The sequence below is a fragment of the Nycticebus coucang genome, chromosome 3, assembly GCF_027406575.1.
Source record: "Nycticebus coucang isolate mNycCou1 chromosome 3, mNycCou1.pri, whole genome shotgun sequence".
NCBI classification, from domain to species: domain Eukaryota; kingdom Metazoa; phylum Chordata; class Mammalia; order Primates; family Lorisidae; genus Nycticebus; species Nycticebus coucang.
In genome coordinates this window covers 157,735,293-157,753,315 of record NC_069782.1, presented here as the reverse complement: position 1 = coordinate 157,753,315, position 18,023 = coordinate 157,735,293, and the positions used below count along the sequence as shown (strand labels likewise).

The 18,023-nt window shown below is 48.9% G+C and overlaps 1 protein-coding gene across 1 annotated transcript in view; it reads right to left on the bottom strand.

The window, feature by feature from the left end:
• MGMT (O-6-methylguanine-DNA methyltransferase) overlaps positions 1–18,023 on the bottom strand; it is a 265,223-nt gene that overhangs the window by 28,941 nt on the left and 218,259 nt on the right. The window contains exon 6 of the mRNA XM_053583529.1: positions 13,573–13,733. Within this exon, the coding sequence (XP_053439504.1) occupies positions 13,573–13,733 (161 nt within the window). The remainder of the gene's footprint in view (positions 1–13,572; positions 13,734–18,023) is intronic.

Sequence of the window (18,023 nt, the reverse complement as noted above, 5' to 3'; positions counted from 1 at the left end):
TGGTTGGGCTTAATTCTATCCACTTGTCTGCTCCTGTTTTGTTCCCCCTTCCCCTGCTTGTTTCAGACTTTATAAAATCAGCATCTACTTTACTTGTCTGTTGGCTTACGGGCTACACATTCTTATTCTTTGGCTGTATTCTAGGGTTTTTAATATATACCCTTAATTTATCAAAGCTTTTCCTCAAAATTATTACACTTGCTTATGATAATGTAAGAAAATTGTATTTCCACTTCCCCAGATCATTTTTTGTGCTATTGTTATATATTTTACTTCTACGTATGAGTAATTATAAAAGCCAGTATCCACCCTAATTTTGCTATGAATCATCATCTTTTAAGGAAAATAACAGATCATGTGATTCCCATCCATCCACATGTCTTCTGGTTTGAGTGACGTCTGTTCCTTTGGATGTTGTTCGGCTCGCAGCGCCCCAGTAGGCCCTTGCCTGGTCTCGTATGGTTCCCGTGCGCTTGGATGACAACAGACTCGAGGGGACAGCATAGTTTCCCGGAATTCCTTCTTGGCGTGGCTCCCTTTCCTCCAGTACTCTGTCCACACATTCCAGCCAGCTGGATCTCCAGGGCACACATTCTGTAATATTTGCAGCAATATTAGTTGTAAAGGCAAAGCTGAGAAGAACCCAAATGTCCACTGACGAAAAAACAGGCACCAAATTGTGGCACATTCATGACATGGGATGCTTTAGAGCAGTTGTAAGCAGTAATTCGTCTCTATAGGATTCAAATACATTGACTCACGAAGACATTCACTGAGAGAAGTCGCAGGGAGAGTCAACATTATTCCATCCATTTAAAATGCAAAGCACGGAGCTGGGGGTGGGGAGGCAGACGTGGGACTTCGACACAGCGCTGGGAAAGTGCCTCTCGGAGCCTGGGCGGCGTATGTATGACTCTGCCCTTCATTATCTACGACTCACAAATCCATGGTGAATATTCTTTTGTCCAAAGTAAAGATTTCACAATAAACAATGAACTTGCCACCCACGTGCTCAGCAATCAGTCACTGAAACTCCTGAAGCTGCGTATCTTATAAAAGATGATTCAAAAGATATTTACACGATTTTCTTGCTTTTTCCATTGACATCTAAATTTGCAACAGGAGAAGGCACAAGAGAAAACAGCCGAGCATCGGAGTCCCTGCCTAGAGTTTCCCGGCCGGGTCAGCACTCACCCTCAAGAATCCCAGGCCCAGGAGCCAGGACGCTGCCCTGAAACCAGCTGGACGCTCTGTTGACTTGTTTACTCCTTGTCACTGCTGCCAGCCAGGCCCCGAGCTGGGTCACACATGGGACAGCAGGTGAGTCAGACGCTGTTTATTTGTGTACAATTTGTCCCTCTGCTTCCCTCCCTGGCTGCCTTCACCAGAATTCGGCTAGGGAAGAGTGACCACGGCCCGGAGGCTCCCAGGCCTTGCTGAGCTGGGAGGAACCGAGGGAGCCCCCCACCCCACGCCCCCTCTGTGGCCCGTGTGGGCACAAGCTTCAATCTCCCAGAGTTCAGGAGTCCCTTCGAGTAGCCTAGAACTTAAAAATGAGGAGGCAGAAGAAATGAGATTGAAAAATGTTCTTTCTCTAATTAAAATACTCATTGGCTCTGTTAGTTTCACGTGAGACTTGCTACAAACCAAAAGGCCTCCTCGAACAGCTGGGGGTTTGCAGTAGCCACAGAGGGTCTTTGGGGGAGGGTCTCTGCGATATGTTCTGTTGGATGCAAAGAACACTTCAGGAAAGCGGCCTAGGTCTTTGCTGAGTTAAAAAAAGACCCGATAAGAGCCGATTGTCTCTGGTCCTATCTCCCACTGGGATTTCAGATAAAACACTTCTCTCTGCCAAACGAGGAATTTCTCTTCCTGAGTCTTTGGTGGCCTCATTTCAACCCTCATGACAATTCTATACTTTGTCACTATTGTGCCCACTTCACAGAGGGGAAACCAGAGACCTAGAAAGGGTGTTATGGGCTGAAATACATGTGACCCTCACCCCACAGAGCGTGACTGATTTTAGAGAAAGGGCTTTTAGAAGTCATGAAGTTCACAAGGGGCGGCTGGGTGGTCCTCACTGCCTCTTACTGGCATCCTTGTAAGAACACGATATAAGGTTATGGAGGGAGACGCCAGGGAGGCTGGCACGGAAGAAAGGCCAGGTGAGGACACGGCAGGGACACGCCCTCTGTGACCCCAGGAAAGAGGACCACAAGAAACTAACCCCGTTGAGCCCCCATCTTGATGCGAGGGAGGCTCCCTATGCTGAAGCCCCCTTCAGGGACACTCAGGATGGCAGCCAGAGTGAACACAGGAGGCTCAGAGTATTCCAAGGCTGCCTGGGCACTCGGGGGGTCCCCTGCACCACACACCACAGTCACACACCACGTGGATGACTTCATCATTCCCAGGCCCCTCAGAGACTGAGGGTATCACCCAACAGCCCTGACGGACAGTCAGGCCCCAGGTGGAAATGGCACCTGTGACTGGGCACATGGACAAGCTCCCGCACGTCTCATAAAGGCCACGGCCCTGAAGGGCAAGGAAGGGCTTCATCCCTTCAAATCCTCCAGGTGAGAGGGCGAAGAGGTTCGGCTGAGAGCCACAGCCGCTCAGAAGCACTCTCGGGTCAGTGGTGCCAGCCTGGAGGAAGAATTGCCCTTGAAAACCCAGGGCCCAGGCCACATCACTCACCTGGGAGATGGCCACCGCTGCCCCGCACTTGGCAGTGCGATTCCTCAGCCGGCTCTGCCCTGCTTTTCCTAATTATACAACCTAATGGGGCTGTTGGATTACAAAGAGCTCTGAGCAACCAGCCCCCAGCCCAAAGCACCACTGCTGTCCTGGACAGTCGCTGTATTACGGGTCAAAGCCAAAAGCTCCCTAAGCACAGTCAGCAGATGGAACAGAACAGATCACTGTAGACCTGCAGCTCTGGTCATGTAAATTATATACAGCTTTTAGGGCACTAGAAGTCCTGGCCTTAAAACCAAGACATTATCTCAAAGGCCAAGCCAAAGTCAAGTGCCCATTTGTTAAGGTCATGCTGTGGTCAGCCGGCTAGCACAGGAACGTCCTGGGCATCTCTTTCACCACACGTGGGGTTACAGTGCAGCATCCCCAGGCGTGAGTTCAGGCTGCTTCTGAACCCCCTTAAGGTTGGCCCCACAGACTAGAGCAGAGGAGCGGCTTTGACTGTGAGCCCTGACACGGAGAAAATCAGCTTTTTATATACAAATTGGGCTATTAATGATATTTAAATGCATTAGCTTTAACACAAATACTTCCACCTGATGAAATTTTACGAAGGAACATTGTTTTCTGGAGAAGAAAATGGGCATTATTGCCGTGCACGATCCCCAGGTGAAGAGTCCGGGGTCCCCGGCCAGGTGTTCCGCAGGGAGAGACTACAGCATGGGCCTACGACGCAGGCTGTACCGTACATCAAAAGGTGTTAATGGTTTCAATATTTATCTGCTGCAGGGAAGCACTCTAAAAAGAAGACAGGAAAAAAAATTTCTGCTAATGGCTGTGTCTTTGCCATTAAAATGAAAAGCTTAATGCATCTTATAATCAGAGGACAATTTGCAAATCATTAAGAGAAATGTAAAATTCCATTAAAATACAAATCAAGAGACTCTCCCTGGACTAATAATCTTTTTGATATTATTTTGCATTTCACTATTTCTGTTCCAATACCCAGGTCCCACAAATGATCAGCTCCTGAGCATACTATTTACCACAGCCTACTTCTTTAACAAGAGCCTGAGAGAAGGGTAATCTGCTATTCAGAGCAGGTACTAATGAAGAATTCCATATATTCTGAAATTTAATTAAAACCCCAAAGATTTCAAATTAGATGCAATTTGAAATGCCTGGGGCAGAAATACACGCACTTGCGTGGCAAGGGTATCACACTGCAAGTTGATACCGTAATTGGTCTTGATGTATTTTTGTGTTGCCGGGCTGAAGCACAGAACTCATAACCATATAAAAATTCTCTGTAGATTACCTGCTCATTGAAAATGCCATCACTCAGGTAGGCCTCTACTAAATTATCATGCTACTAAAATGCACAAAGTGATTCGGAGAGTGGAGCGGCACAGCTGGCCGACGCTGCCAGTGAGCTATGCGTGCGTCAATGCTGCCTTTTTTCTTAGTAAAATATGCTCAGTTGAATATTAAAATATAATTGGCATTCAACCTAAGTAGCTTAAACCATTTTGTTATCTTCCTTTAAACCGATTGGGGTTCTCCACAGTTACTTTCAAGGGTGCGACTCACAAACTAATGATACCATGGCATTCAGCTAGATTTGTGCTGTGTTACATCCGTCATAAATAGGGATGGTTTCTGCAGCCTTCTAGGGATGGCCTTTAATATCCACTGCTCTTGAACATCAAAGGCCCAATTCTTGGGGAAAAAGGGGGGTATATGCCATTTATGTTGGTTCTTGCATATTTTATTCTGAAGAGAGGAAGAAACACGAATTTTCTATGAAAAGTATGTGTCTTGGCTGAGCAGTAAGTCCTTATATGTCTCTTGAGCTCAGTTTCTAGGCCTTCCTAAAACCACCTACGGAGGGACAGCTGAAGAGAAAACTGTACTATTGTGGGGGGAATAGCACAGCCCAGTCGAGGAAGGAACGTGCATTTTTTAAAAAGCAGGTAACATGCATACACCTAACAGATCCCCTTTTCCCGAAAATATGCATTTGTGCAATGATTAACAGTAGTACTCAAGAAAAGAAAAAGTAGTTGCCATAGTAACAGATACACTGTGTATATTTACAACAGCTGAGAGGCAGGGCTCACCAGGGCTTCAACCTCCCAAACATCACCAATGTTTACCTTAATATTTTGGAGGGTAGAAAAAAACTTGAACTTAATGGAGGACTTAAAAGTGTTGTAAGAAAAAAAAAAAAGACTGCCTTTTCCTATTTCATTTTTCAATTTTCTTCTGCAGAAGAAATTCATCATATGGAATTAAAACACAACACGGGGCTGGAGACATCCCAGCCGAGCCTCCAGGACGTCTGCCCTGTCTTGGTGACGTCTGCACCTCCATGCAGCACTGAAAGCGATAGCGAAGGCTGCGCACCTCTGCCAGAAAGAAATGACCTTCCTCTATGCAAATGTTTGATTTTTCCATTTTGACACATGAAACACAACCTTTAAAGAGGGACAGATACTTGTAAATTTTACATCAAGTCAGCTTGAACATGAGGGTTGTAGGCAAAAATCATGTGTTGAAACATTTACATTAATAGTTGTATACTTGTGAGCTCCTACCATAAATAGTTTTTAGGCATTACTGCCATTAATGTTATATCTATATTTACATATTTAACATACTGATAATTGATAGTCCAGATTCCATGCACATTTTATTAAAACATTTTCTCTGTGAATAGAGATAATTCTATTTATTATTGCTAGAATGATTTTAGAATGCATCAACATTATCTATAAAATAGGAATGTATATCATTTTATGACAACAAAATATAGTAGGTAAATATTCTCTTTGGAAGTAGCACATGTTTCTCTAATGACTACAGTGGGAATAAAAATTTTAAAACCACATTACAGTGAAAAATCTGCTTTTTACTTTAAAATATAGACAGAAAATTCCTATTTTTCAAAGCCTGTTTAAAATGAAAAATTATTAAAAGAAAATGATGGTGCAATGTGCATTACCTTGTAGGCAGAAGCCTGATGACCTGTTACTTTTTCAGAAGTGTACCCATGTCCAATGTTAGGACACCAAGGACCATCTTAGAAAGATATAGTTAAGGATGACTTACTTTTAACTGTCATTGATTTATTGGTTAATTATTATGCTAGAGGTAAATTATGTTTTAATATATTTTTCCCATAAAAGCAGCACTCATAATAATTTTAATATTCTAAGTACGGTTTATTATAACAGAGACTCTACTTATGTTCAATAAGGTCTGAAAGTGGCTGATTCTCAAACGGTCCTTTTGGTTACCTTCAAGCTTGGGTAAATGACAATGAGCAGTTCCAGTAGTCTCGAGCGTAGGCCTTCTCAGGTTCATTTTTCCCTGATTCACGAAAGCTTTGGGGAACCAAAAATCTGAGCACCTCTTAGATTCAGGATGAAATCTCATGTAACTAAACCTGCCAGGCATCCCTAGGAGCAGACTCACCAGGGCCCGGCAGGCTGTGACGCTATTCTAGCCACCAGCAGGCCAGGCAGGAGCTTCCCTTCTGTGGGAGGGGAGAGCGCATTTTCCTGCAATGTGCCCCTAGGGAAGTGTGGAGTGACGCTGTGGGCAGCGAATGCTCACACCATCAGCAATCCCAGGCCTGGGTGGACATTAGATAGAAATAACATGAATACCTAATGACATTGCTTCCTTCTAGCTGCTGCTTTGCTTTGGGTTCTGCAGAAGACTCTACAGTGTCACTCATCTGGCTATTTTTTTTTTTTTTTTTTTTTTTTATTGTTGGGGATTCATTGAGGGTACAATAAGCCAGTTACACTGATTGCAATTGTTAGGTAAAGTCCCTCTTGCAATCATGTCTTGCCCCCATAAAATGTGACACACACTAAGGCCCCACCCTCCTCCCTCCATCCCTCTTTCTGCTTCCCCCTCCATAACCTTAATTGTCATTAATTGTCCTCATATCAAGATTGAGTACATAGGATTCATGCTTCTCCATTTTTTCATCTGGCTATTTTAAAGAAAAAACACATTTTGGCAAAAGCATCTGGAACCTTCCCCTGAAGGTCTGGTGGTACAGCTGAGACCCCTGGGGCACCTTCCGGCTGGACCTCAGCAGCCTGATTGTGCAGCTGTTTGTGGTCAGTGCGCTCTGCTCAGAGGTCCCAGATCAAAGCAATGAAGCCCCCTCTCCCCGGCTATGTGCAGAGGTCTCCATCAAGCGGATATGTGCTACTGACCCAGAACTCAACAGCGAAACCTTCAGACAGGCAGTTATGCGTCTCAAAAATAAGAATTTAATTAGGAATGTTACACTTAGTACAAGGTGATGTATACAGCACAAGCACTCGTGAGGTTGCAGGAGCTGTTTACGTAAGTTCTCCTAGAACAATAATCATCAAAATAGAGTCAGTGTGTGTTTGCCTAGGCTAAGGTAGTGCATCTTGGGGAGGGTAAGTAGTACAGAAACTTGTAGGTATAATATTATGAACAAGCTTTCCAGGCGATTCTGACAGACCCTACTCCATGAAAGGATGGAAAAAAGACTAACTCAGAAAAGCTGTTTGCTTGAATGAATCATCACTGCAGCTTTAAAAACTCTGTCCTAGCTCAAGGTGCTGCTCATAGCACAAAGAACAGAATGAAATGTAACCGTCATGACAGTTTCTGGCAGGAACCTGCGTAATGGAGGTAAGAAACGATGAACCAAGACACAACCTGAGGCTCAGGCTCTTTGGCTAATACTCCGGATGCAGCCGGTCGAACAGTGCAAGAATTCGAGCAGCTCAGGTGCTACCAGGCTGCTCAGCCAGCACAGGCAGAGACATAGCAAACTGGGACAGCAGCCCACTCAGGGCTCTGCGGGGCCCCCCAGCCCAGAGAAACCCTCGACCTGGGGCAGAGCATTCTGGAACAGCTGACATCCCTGCTCCGCTGAGGAGCTGGAAGTGAAGTAGGGAATCACATGTACCAGGAGAGGGGACAGGCACCCACCTGCTGGGAAAGGAGCCCCAACAGAAACCAAGGCCTGTGCACCGGGCAGGTGGGATGTCAGATGGGACGTTCTCCTCCAGACGTCTTTGGCAGGAAGGACGGTGGTGTGGCTCTAGACTTCCAGCCCATAGGGAATGGATTCTTAGGGATGAGAGACGTCTTTATCGAAGGAGACAGTTGCTCACCACCACCACCACCTCCGGGGCTCTCTCTGCACCGTCTTTCACTGATCCCTGTCCTACTTCTGTTTTTAAACACGCCACCTTCTCCCTTTGTGCTGTGGTTCTAAACCACAGCAACTAGCTGGGCTTTACTCTCCATGACAGAAATGACAGAGCTCCCTCCTGGCCATGGTTGCTGGCATGGACTCCAGACCTGTGAGTCCTCACGGCCACCTTTCAATCCGTGGCCCGCCATCCACCCTCAGCCCAAGGACTGGTCTTTTTATTCTCAGCTTCCCCAGCTATAGCCTCAGAAGGCTGCAGACCTAGATTTCCACACTTGCTGTCCCTGAAAAGGAGCTCAGTGCTCTCAGGTTGGAAGAATTACATTTTCACCAGCTGTTTCTTTCCACTTAATTTAAGTGCGGTGTTGTTAGCTTGTTCTAATCAATAAACGGGCATTGGAAGGAGGTTTACAAACCTCCCCGCTCCACCAGGTAATATCTCAGCAAGGTCAACAATTTTTATGAACTCACGTTTAAAATAAGGGTAAACAGCAAATGACTATCCAGCCAGAACCCCAGAAGCATCTGCTACCTTAGCCATAGTATTCTCTTTAAGCGGGTCGTTTTTTCTTTAAAACTTTAGGGAAAATAACAGAAGGAGGGTCAGAAAGGAAGCTTACCTCCTGCACGGGTCTGCAGGGAGCCTGGAGGGAGCAGCCTGAAGCTCACCCCTGTGGACACCCAGGGCAGACTCTCCACCTGTGAGGCCCATGTGGAGAGCATGGAAACAGGCCCGGCAGCCTGGGAGGTGGTGGCCGGTGCCTCTTCCTGGGGGAGACCTCCTGCTGGCAGGCAGGGAGCTATGTGGGTGCCTTTTGGGATGTGCGTGCCAGCTGGGAGGAAGAGCCTCACAGGCCCTATGAGGGCAGCAGGTTGACCAGCTCTTGCTTGGCTCACCCAGGTGGGTTCTTAACGGTACAGGGTTGACTATGGTGAGGCCCCTGGGCTGGGAAGGTTCTCTCCTCCCTTCCTTGTCTTCCAGGACACACACGGCCCCCACTGGGACGCACAACACAGTGGGACCCTCACGACATAGCGGGAAAATGAACTAATTCACCTGGAAAGGGCCTGCCCCGTAACTGGCAGGGCTTTTGGCAGAGGCCCTTTTGAAATGAGGGTTTGATGCACACATACAAGAACACGAATCCTTTCTGAGGCTCGGTAACAGAACTTGCAAAAACTTACTTCTAGCCAGCAGGCTTAAAAATGCAGATTTTACTGCTGTCATGCAACTGGATTTCATAGCCACAAGCTAATAGCTGTGACGAAGGAATTATTAAAGTGTTAAATATTTCATTTAAAAGGGAACATTGCAGCCACTTTAAAAAGAAAACTCAGAACTCATGTGCTCAGAGCCGTCATCTGCGAGAAGGCACAGGGACCCAGCTGGGGGCCACCACTCTTTTCTTTTTAACACAGCCTCATGGGTAGCTGTGGTTGAGCCCAGCCCCACCCCGGGGGCCTGGACCCCAGCCTGGCAGCAGGAACAGAAAAGGCCCAAGTGCAGCCTTGAGGTCAGCAGCCCGGCTGTCCACCACCTGTCCAGCCTGCTGGGTGAGTGTCCCTGGGCAGACGGGCCTAAGGACAGGAGAACAGTCTGTATTTGAAAGTCCATCTCAGTTAGACGACTCAGTTAGAACTGAACAGGTCTGCTGTCTTGAGCTTATTGTAAAAAACTATTACATTTCTTATTCTGACTGCTTTTGCCGCTGACCTTTAAGGAGACATGTTATACAAAGAAGCTAAACATTTTCCATAAATAAATAAATATAAAGAAAGTAGGGCACGTATAGAGAAAAGTTTAAATAATATTTCATTAGGAAAGAAACATTAAGGAAAGATGTCTTTCAAGAATAATGGCTTCATTAAATTTTTTGGAAAAATGCACAAAAATAGATACAAAGCTGACCTTTGCAAGAAGCTTATAGGGAGAAACTGACCACAAGGCGCTTCACTGCTCAGTCTCAATTACAGACGGGCTGGAAAAACGATTTTTCTTTGCAATTTTAAACAAACCAAAAAATAACAATAAAAAAGAAAAGTCTGACTTTATTTTAGGAAATGACCTGACTCTACTAAAGGAGAAATCAGAGTTCATGTTAACCACCAGCTCAGCTTTCATTTCAGTCTCCTCAGAAGAAAGATGCGTCTTCCTCCCAGATCCTGACCCCCTGCCCATTGGGAAGTCCTCTCTGTGCTGGCCCAAGAGCTACATGGCCATGGAGACTTATAGGCTCCTGGGCATTCCAGACAGAATCACTGTCCCTCTGCAGAAATACCCAGACGAGCTGACTTGTTATTCATTGATCTTTGGAAACTCCCCAAGACAAGAAGTTGAACCATATGAAATTTCTAGTATTTGGTAAGTTTTAACCTACAAAAATAGCAATTTCATATGGTTCAACTTAATGCATAGTTTTGTGGTTAGCCTTAAGAAAACAAACAAATCAAGAACAGCACGTTCATCTTGTGGAGGAGTCCCGAGGCTCAGAGGAGAGGCCTCCGAGCAGCAGGACAGGCCACCCCGGCTAGAGGCAGCACCAGGGCCTGCAGGCTTGGGTGAGGGAAGGCAAAAGTGCTCAACTCCAGGGTGAGCTCAATCACGCTCACAGTTTAGAAAACAGCGAGAAACAGACAGAAGCAAGAATATAGAGGAAAAAAAGGATATGCGAAATTATGTTACACAATTTCAAAATTTAAAATGCACAGAAAATGTAACTGGTCAAGGACACATTTATTCCATGTTGAAAAAGGCCCATTCCTTGCAGACTGCAGACAGATTACTAGTGCCCCACAGTTCCAGAGGCTGAGACATCAGAGGGCTTTCCATTTCCTGGGCTCTCCCCCACTGTGAATTTCACCACTGTCACCAGATACCAACTGGACTGAGAATAAGCCCAAACAATGCCAGACAGAAGGGGCACTGTCATGTTGGGAGGTGGTGGCAATTAACTTCGTGTTTGCAGGTGCACAGCCATCCACTGCCCTTTAAACTGTAAACTCCGTACACTGGGACCTGGTTTGCACATGCTGCAGTCTGGGGGATCCCAGTAGTGGCCAGGCCTGGCATCCAGGGCACCAGGGCACCCGGGCACCCTGGGCCTACATCCAGTCTGGGAGCTCCAGGGCACCAAGAGAGAAGGGTGCTATATGCCCTCCCCTCTCACTCCAAACCCAGCTGCCATGCATCTTGGCCCTAGTAGAAGTGCTACCTGTGATTTTAGGGCTTTCAAAGGGCTGGAGGGTCTTCATTGGTACTCCAACAGCTATTTCAAAGCCTTCCTTATATCACCAAGACCCAGCATGACCTTCCAGCTTGGGAAGTAGCCTCGCCTGGCGTGGGCCCGCGTGCTAGAGAAGATGGGTAAGTGTGGCCAACCCCAGCTCCCTTTATGTGCTGGGGATGTGACGGCAGAGCCCCAGGCTCACTGGTCCCAGGTGCTACCTCAAGGCTGGACCCTGCGGGGGACCAGGGCAGTAGAGCCCAGCTCTACAGCCAGGATCACTGTCCGGACTGAAGGGAACTGGGGTTTTCTCACAACTTTTGCCACTGCATTTTTCATTGAGTTACACGGCGAACCTGGAGTGATCAACAGGACTCCAGGAGGCCACTCTCCCCTGAGATTATGCGGCTCTCTCCTGCCCTGCTTGTGTGATTTTTCTATTCTGTGTCCTTACCTTTCAGGTCCCATATCTAGCAAATGTGAAGAGGGGGACAGCCACCAAGCATTTCTCTTCCTGCCCCCCTCAGCATGGCGGTGACCCTAAAATGGTGACAGTAGATGGAACAGTTTGCTGCCCTAAGAGTCCCAAACCCTACATTTTTTTCAGATTAAGATAAGGTGCAAATGATTAGGTCACTGTGTTTCCATTTGTTAGGTCAAGTACAAGTTGTAGTTGAGCCCTTCACCTGGGAGGTGTGCTGTACCCTGCGTTGTGCCCATTAGGAGAGGGCTTCCCAGAAGAAGAAAAAACCGTTTTACCCTAGGAACACTTGCACTAGAATATTTACCCCAGCTCAATTCACAGTCGCTAAGATCTGGAACAACACAAGTACCTACTTTAAAAACAAAATCAATCTGACTCCCTCAGACCACACACCAATGTCCCCACCTTGTGCCTGGCACGTCTGAAGTGCGCACAGTAGGGTCACTGGCACCGTCCACTCAGCCGGGTGCAGGCAGGACGTCGTGTGGGCGGGTGGCACCGTCCACTCAGCCTGGTGCGGGCAGGACGTCGCGTGGGCGGGTGGCACCATCCACTCAGCCCGGTGCAGGCAGGACATCGTGTGGGCGGGTGGCACCATCCACTCAGCCCAGTGCAGGCAGGACGTTGCGTGGGCGGGTGGCACGGTCCACTCAGCCCAGTGCAGGCAGGAGGTCGTGTGGGCGGGTGGCACCATGCACTCAGCCCGTGCGGGCAGGAGGTCGTGTGGGCGGGTGGCACCCCTGGCCCAGCAGGGCTCCGTGGTAGGTCTGGATGATGGAGGGTGTCCTGGATGTGTGTGGTGTGTGGCAGAGGCCCACCCATGCCCGTCCCAGTCACCCCCCAGAGAGAAACCTTCTGGAGACAGCGCTGTAGGATTCAGAGGATAACGAGGCGCCCAGTTCGTTACAGCTGTCCTGTGTGAGTTTATTACGCACAAAAATGCTCACGGTTTCATCTGATCTCGTTAGAGAACTCGGGCATTAGCCCAACCATCCGGGGCTTCTTTACCGCCTTCCCCTGAAAACTTCACTCCATTTGCAAGTTTGCTTTTGCTGAAAATCACAGCGGCACGCGAATACCATTAGCCTCACCTAGTAAATCCTGTTTCGAAATTCAAGACTGCTTTAAACTTGCTACATCTAAAATCCTAAAATCTCAGGGAAATGTTTCCCTTTAAAGGCATGTAGGTACAGATATGTCTAAATACGCATATCTGTAAATATGAATATGGATTTATATTAAAATGTCACTTGTGAAAAACATCGCCACGCAAAATAAACTTCTGGTATGTACCTAGAATGATTTTAATTGCTCCAATTAATGTCTATGCTGAGTAAATCCAAATACAAGCTTTAAAAGTAATGTCTGGGAAATATTTTTAGTTTATCATAGACTTTAAGTGCCCTTAGCATGCATGTTATGTTTAAGTAACAACTTCTGAATTCCTTTCTTAAGAATGTCTAATTATGGCGTGTTTGAGAAACTAAATTTAAAATTTATCTAACAAGATACAAGCTGCTACCTACGAGAATGTAACTGTTGCCAGCTCCGTCTGTGGAAGGAGCTAATTGTCCACGTACCGGTCTCCTGCTCTGTGCTGCTGGCCAGTGGACAGCTTAAGTTAACAATAAGCTTATTGAAAAATTTACTGCCATTCAGATGTGTTCCTATTTAAACCTTTCAGTCAGAGAAAAAGTCAAGCGTCGATCTGCATGCATCATTTTTATAGCCTTTGCCAAGAATTATGCGACCATGAGCCAAAACTAACACAAGCGTTTGGAACGGGTGGAGGCTGTAAACTCCTGTCCTTCCAGCTCAGCCACATGCTGTCTCTGTTTAGATGATGTAAAAATACCAAGTTGGTACAGTCAACAGAATGAACTGTGATGTCAGTGATAGTTAATAAGCCAGGCTTCCTACGGGGAACCCCGCACAATGGATTAGTTACCCACCTTGCTGGAAGATGGGATGGTGAAGAGCTGGCAAGGGGAGCTCTTTGATGGCCATGGGCTCCTGGAAGTAGGCATCCAGCCAGGCTGCACACTGCCTGAGGGGCTCCGTCACTCCCTCCGGGCTGCTGAAAGCCTCAGCAAGGGCTGGGGCACCCATGGTGCTGCAAAGGTGATAAAAAGGGTTAGTAAACCTCTGGGCTAGGCCACTTATGCATCAGAAATGCAAACACCTATCATGTCTCAATGGGTGGAGTCAGGCAGCTGCTGACCTCAACCAGCTGCTCCACGGGCCTCGGGAGCAGACGGGTGGCCTCTGGGGTGGGCTTGGAAGAAGTTCTGCACCCCCTACTGCACCCTCAGGCCTTACGTGGCCCTGGATGTCCCAGGATGTGGCTCTGAAGTGCAGCCATCATGAGAATCAACGCGCATACTCCCCTTTCCAAGACATACAGGGAACTTGTGCAGCAGCAGCTAAACCACCCCATACTCATCAGCCGACATTTTCTAGAGATAGCAGCAAAGCGATCAGCCAGCAGCACACAGATCCCTCCCAGCCTGCCCCAAAGCCATCAGGGTGAGGGCTCCTCTGCACACCTGCCAGGCTGTGGCTCTGCTCCTGGGGTCCTCAGTGCGCTGTCAGTCTGCGGGGGCTCATCTGCATTCGAGTCTCCCCATTACTTGCCTTTCAATGACACCCCCACACCTGGGTCATCTGCTGGGTTTGTCATCATACTTTCCCGTTTGTTCTTTCTGGTCACTGCCCTCTGATCGCAGGTTTTGGCCCGTGCCTGTTCGCTCCTCTGCAGGGTGTTCCCTATCAGGTCTGGGCCCCCCTCGGGGTGAAGAGTGCTCACCCTCAGGAGTGGCGGGTCTCCTGGGACACGGTCCTTGCACTGAGCCCTCCCCATGGAGAAGGTACATTGCTGTGGCATTGGGCCTGGAGTCTATAAGGGATCCAGCTTTTATTTTGGTTTTTAGGGCCCCACACCCCTGCAGCACTCTCTTCCCTCCTGCCCTCCAAGGCCCTAGGCAGACTGCACACTCTGTGTGCCCTCCTGTGTATTGTGGGCAGCGGTATTCCACACTCCTTTGCAGATGGCGCAGCTTCGGAAGCTTTCTGGACCGGTTGGAAGGTCACGGAAACGCAATGTGGGCAGCTGCTGCCGAGGCCCAGGGCCCCTCCTTCCTGGGTGCCTGGGGCCAATGTGGTGTCAGGTGTCCCTTGTGGCTACAGTGTCCCCCACCTGCAGGTCACCCTCCTAAGCACACGCCTGCTAGCCTTGTGAGGGTCCCAGGGAGATCTTTATTCACTCACAGGTGCGGCTGAAGTGCCCAGGAACCCCGCCTGGCTGCGGCAGTAAGAACAAGGGGAAGGGAGGTCTGGTCCAGCTGCCACGCGGGTGGAGGCCCGTCCCCAAGGCCCTGGAACCGCAGGAGCGGGAGAGACGCGGTCAGGACTCTAGCCCAAGACCACCGCCTGCGCACAGGAGCCCCCGTCGCCACAGTGAACAGTTCTTGCTTTTCCCGAGAGGTAAAAACCAAGGTTGTACAAATCTGAACAAAGTCAAACGGACACACTGAGGCAAGAGGTTCAGACAGATACTGCACACCTTCCTCACGGTACAAAAGCCCCTCTCACACAGTGGCGGCAGTGGGGAAGAGGTCAGTTCACGTGCTGGGCTTGTGTTGAAGATGATGACACAGGTTACTTTGAACTAGAAGGTACCGTGGGCAGATACACCAGACACATCCTTTATTTCAGAATAGAAAGCAGGGCCTCGGTGGAAACCTCTCCTTTTGTATTACACCGAGGATACTCACATTTTAGTAAGAGACAATTACAAGCAGCAAACCCAGGGTCTCCATAAGGCCTGTGGCACTGTCCTCTCCCTAGAAGGCACCAGATGTGCCCAGAGGCACCTGCAGCCTGGCATCTGCTCTGTCCCACCCACAAATCATGGCACTGCTACAGCCAGGCCCATGGGGCTACGGCTAGATGCTAAGAAAAGGTTCGCCAGGCGTGCCCACCCCCACGCGTTCATGCAGAGCTATGGAGGGAGAGACGCCAGGGGAACAGCATGTTCGGGGTTTCTTGCTCCTTCAGGCACCACAGAGGCAGAAATGCTGTCCTCCCACAGCAGGGCAGTGATGGGGATCTTGCGCTGGGGTCACTGTGTCTGGTCAGCAAGTTCTGTCGGCCTAAGAATCTCTACCAAGGTCCTTAGATCTTTCCCCAAATAGACATCTTTGGGTGAGAAGTGCGGGGTCCACTCTGCACTCTTTCACAGAGGGATGGGAGGTTAGTTGCTCATGCTTGACAGCACTAAGGACGGAGCTAGGAAGTGGGTGGCAAAGAATTAACAAGCTCACTGGGCAGATAGGGCAGAGATGGGCAACTGAGGCCGGAGCCAGGCCTGAGAGTCCAGCCCCAGAGCCGGCTAGTGCTGGCTGGCTGTTCTCATCAGGAACAGATGGAGCAGGCCCAGACCTTCTCACTAGATCCCTGCCCGAGAGAATCGTGCAGACAGGGCCCTGTGCAGCCCGAGCCCTGAGTGAACAGTCTGCCATCTTGAGTGCCTGGGCCTCTGCCTGGAAACTGACATTCGGCCCAGTCACAGAGGTCCTGGGGAGGACACAGTCACTGTGCAGGGACACGGCGTGGCCTCCAGGGTCCTCCTGGGAGTGGAGAAGCTGTCTTGCCATTGCCCTGATTCTCTCCCTATTATCAAGGTTTGATTGTGGAAGGAACTCCCGTTTGACTTAAATATCATTTGGCTTCTACAAATTCGCAGTCCCTCTACTCATGCCGTGTTCCTTACGAACTGAATGGTGTACTCACGACACCTAAAAGGGAACACGGAGAGATATGCAATGGGCTTCAACACCCCAGCCCCCAGGGACAGAGTGGGGGTGCAGGGAGTGGAAGCAGTGTGCCTGGGGTTGGTATGTGCTCCCCCAGAGCAGCATGGAGCCTGTGGCCCAGGGCAGCCTCAAGCCAGGGCCTGCCCAGATGGGAAGTGAAGGCGCTGCTCTTCCCACACTCCCCTTCTGCAGTAAGGGCTTGGCTGACTTCTGCAGAGTTTGAGGAGGGACAGGCCTGGGCTACTGCTCCGACAGGCAGCAGAAGCCAGTGCCTCAAGGTCAGCTGAATCTTCAGGATAGGGGTTGTGGGGCGTCTCACTGGTCACCTCACCCAGCAAGCAGGGCTCCTGCACCCACACTGCAGGGAGGCGCCTGTCCCCACCGGTGCCCGGCTTCAAGTCGCTGTTCCTTGCTCAGCACCCCTGAATGGAATGGGGTAGGTGGCCAGGCCTTCCCTCCACACTGCTGAGGGAATTGAAATGTGAGCTGCGTTTCTTAGCATTTCACACTCTTAAAAGGATATTTGAAGAATTTTTATAGTAGTAAAATTCATCTTAAATTGATTTTTTATGCTTGTGCTAAAGATCTCAACCTCTGATTTACTCTGTAGTTCTCCTTTTTAACTCTTTCTCTATTGGCATTAGATAACTATTCATGGGTGAAATGTAATTAAACAGCTTTGATTCTGAAGCAAGGATTTATGACACTACATTTAAAATGAGTGGCATTAAACACACACATAAAACCAGATTTTTAAAGTCATGACACAAATTTCCATTTCTACAGTAAAATGAAATTTATTCTTCTGCCCTGCCCTCTCCTCCAACCTTGCCTAGCTCGCCCCGGGAGCTGTGGGGTGGCGGCGTCCCTACAATAGCTCTCATCAAGGAGGAGTTCCCCAGGCGTCTCCACCGGTGAGCCCCGAAACACCAGCGATTATGGGCTCTGTGGCTATACTCATTGGGACCCACACCCCAGCTTCCCGGGGGCCCCCAAATTCACCTGCTGTGGACTGTGGGAGCCTGGCCCACCCTGTCCCAGGAATAAGAGCCTCACTGGGCAGCCCTGGGTGCTTCCCCACCCCCTCCACCTCATCTCCCTGAGACCCCTCCCTGGATGAACAATCCTGAGACAAACAGCACGACACGTCAACTTGGCACAAGAAGATAGTGGCTGTAAGAGGAACCCAGCTTCAATGGCAACCAAGCTTCAATGGAACCCAGCTTCAATGGTGACCTAGCAAAGCCAGAATTGTGTACAGCCTGCTTCAAGGGTTTCTTTGAGTGATATGAAACTGCTGGCCACACCACAGGCTCCATAAAAGCAGATTGGACATGCTGTCCTCAGCAGTTCAGTGCACTGGTAGCCGTGTTGGTGAGGGCTTGCAGAGCCGTCGTCACCTGTGAGAAGCTGCCCTGACCCACCTCCTTCCTGCGCCTGGACAAAGAACATCCCAGTGATGAACTGTAGTTCAGATTGGATATAAACCTCCCCCTCAACCCAAACCAGCATGGAAAAGCAGTTAAAATGCTCCAGCACGAACGTGTGACATGTGAGCACGGCATTTCCTATCTGCCAGACGCTTCCTT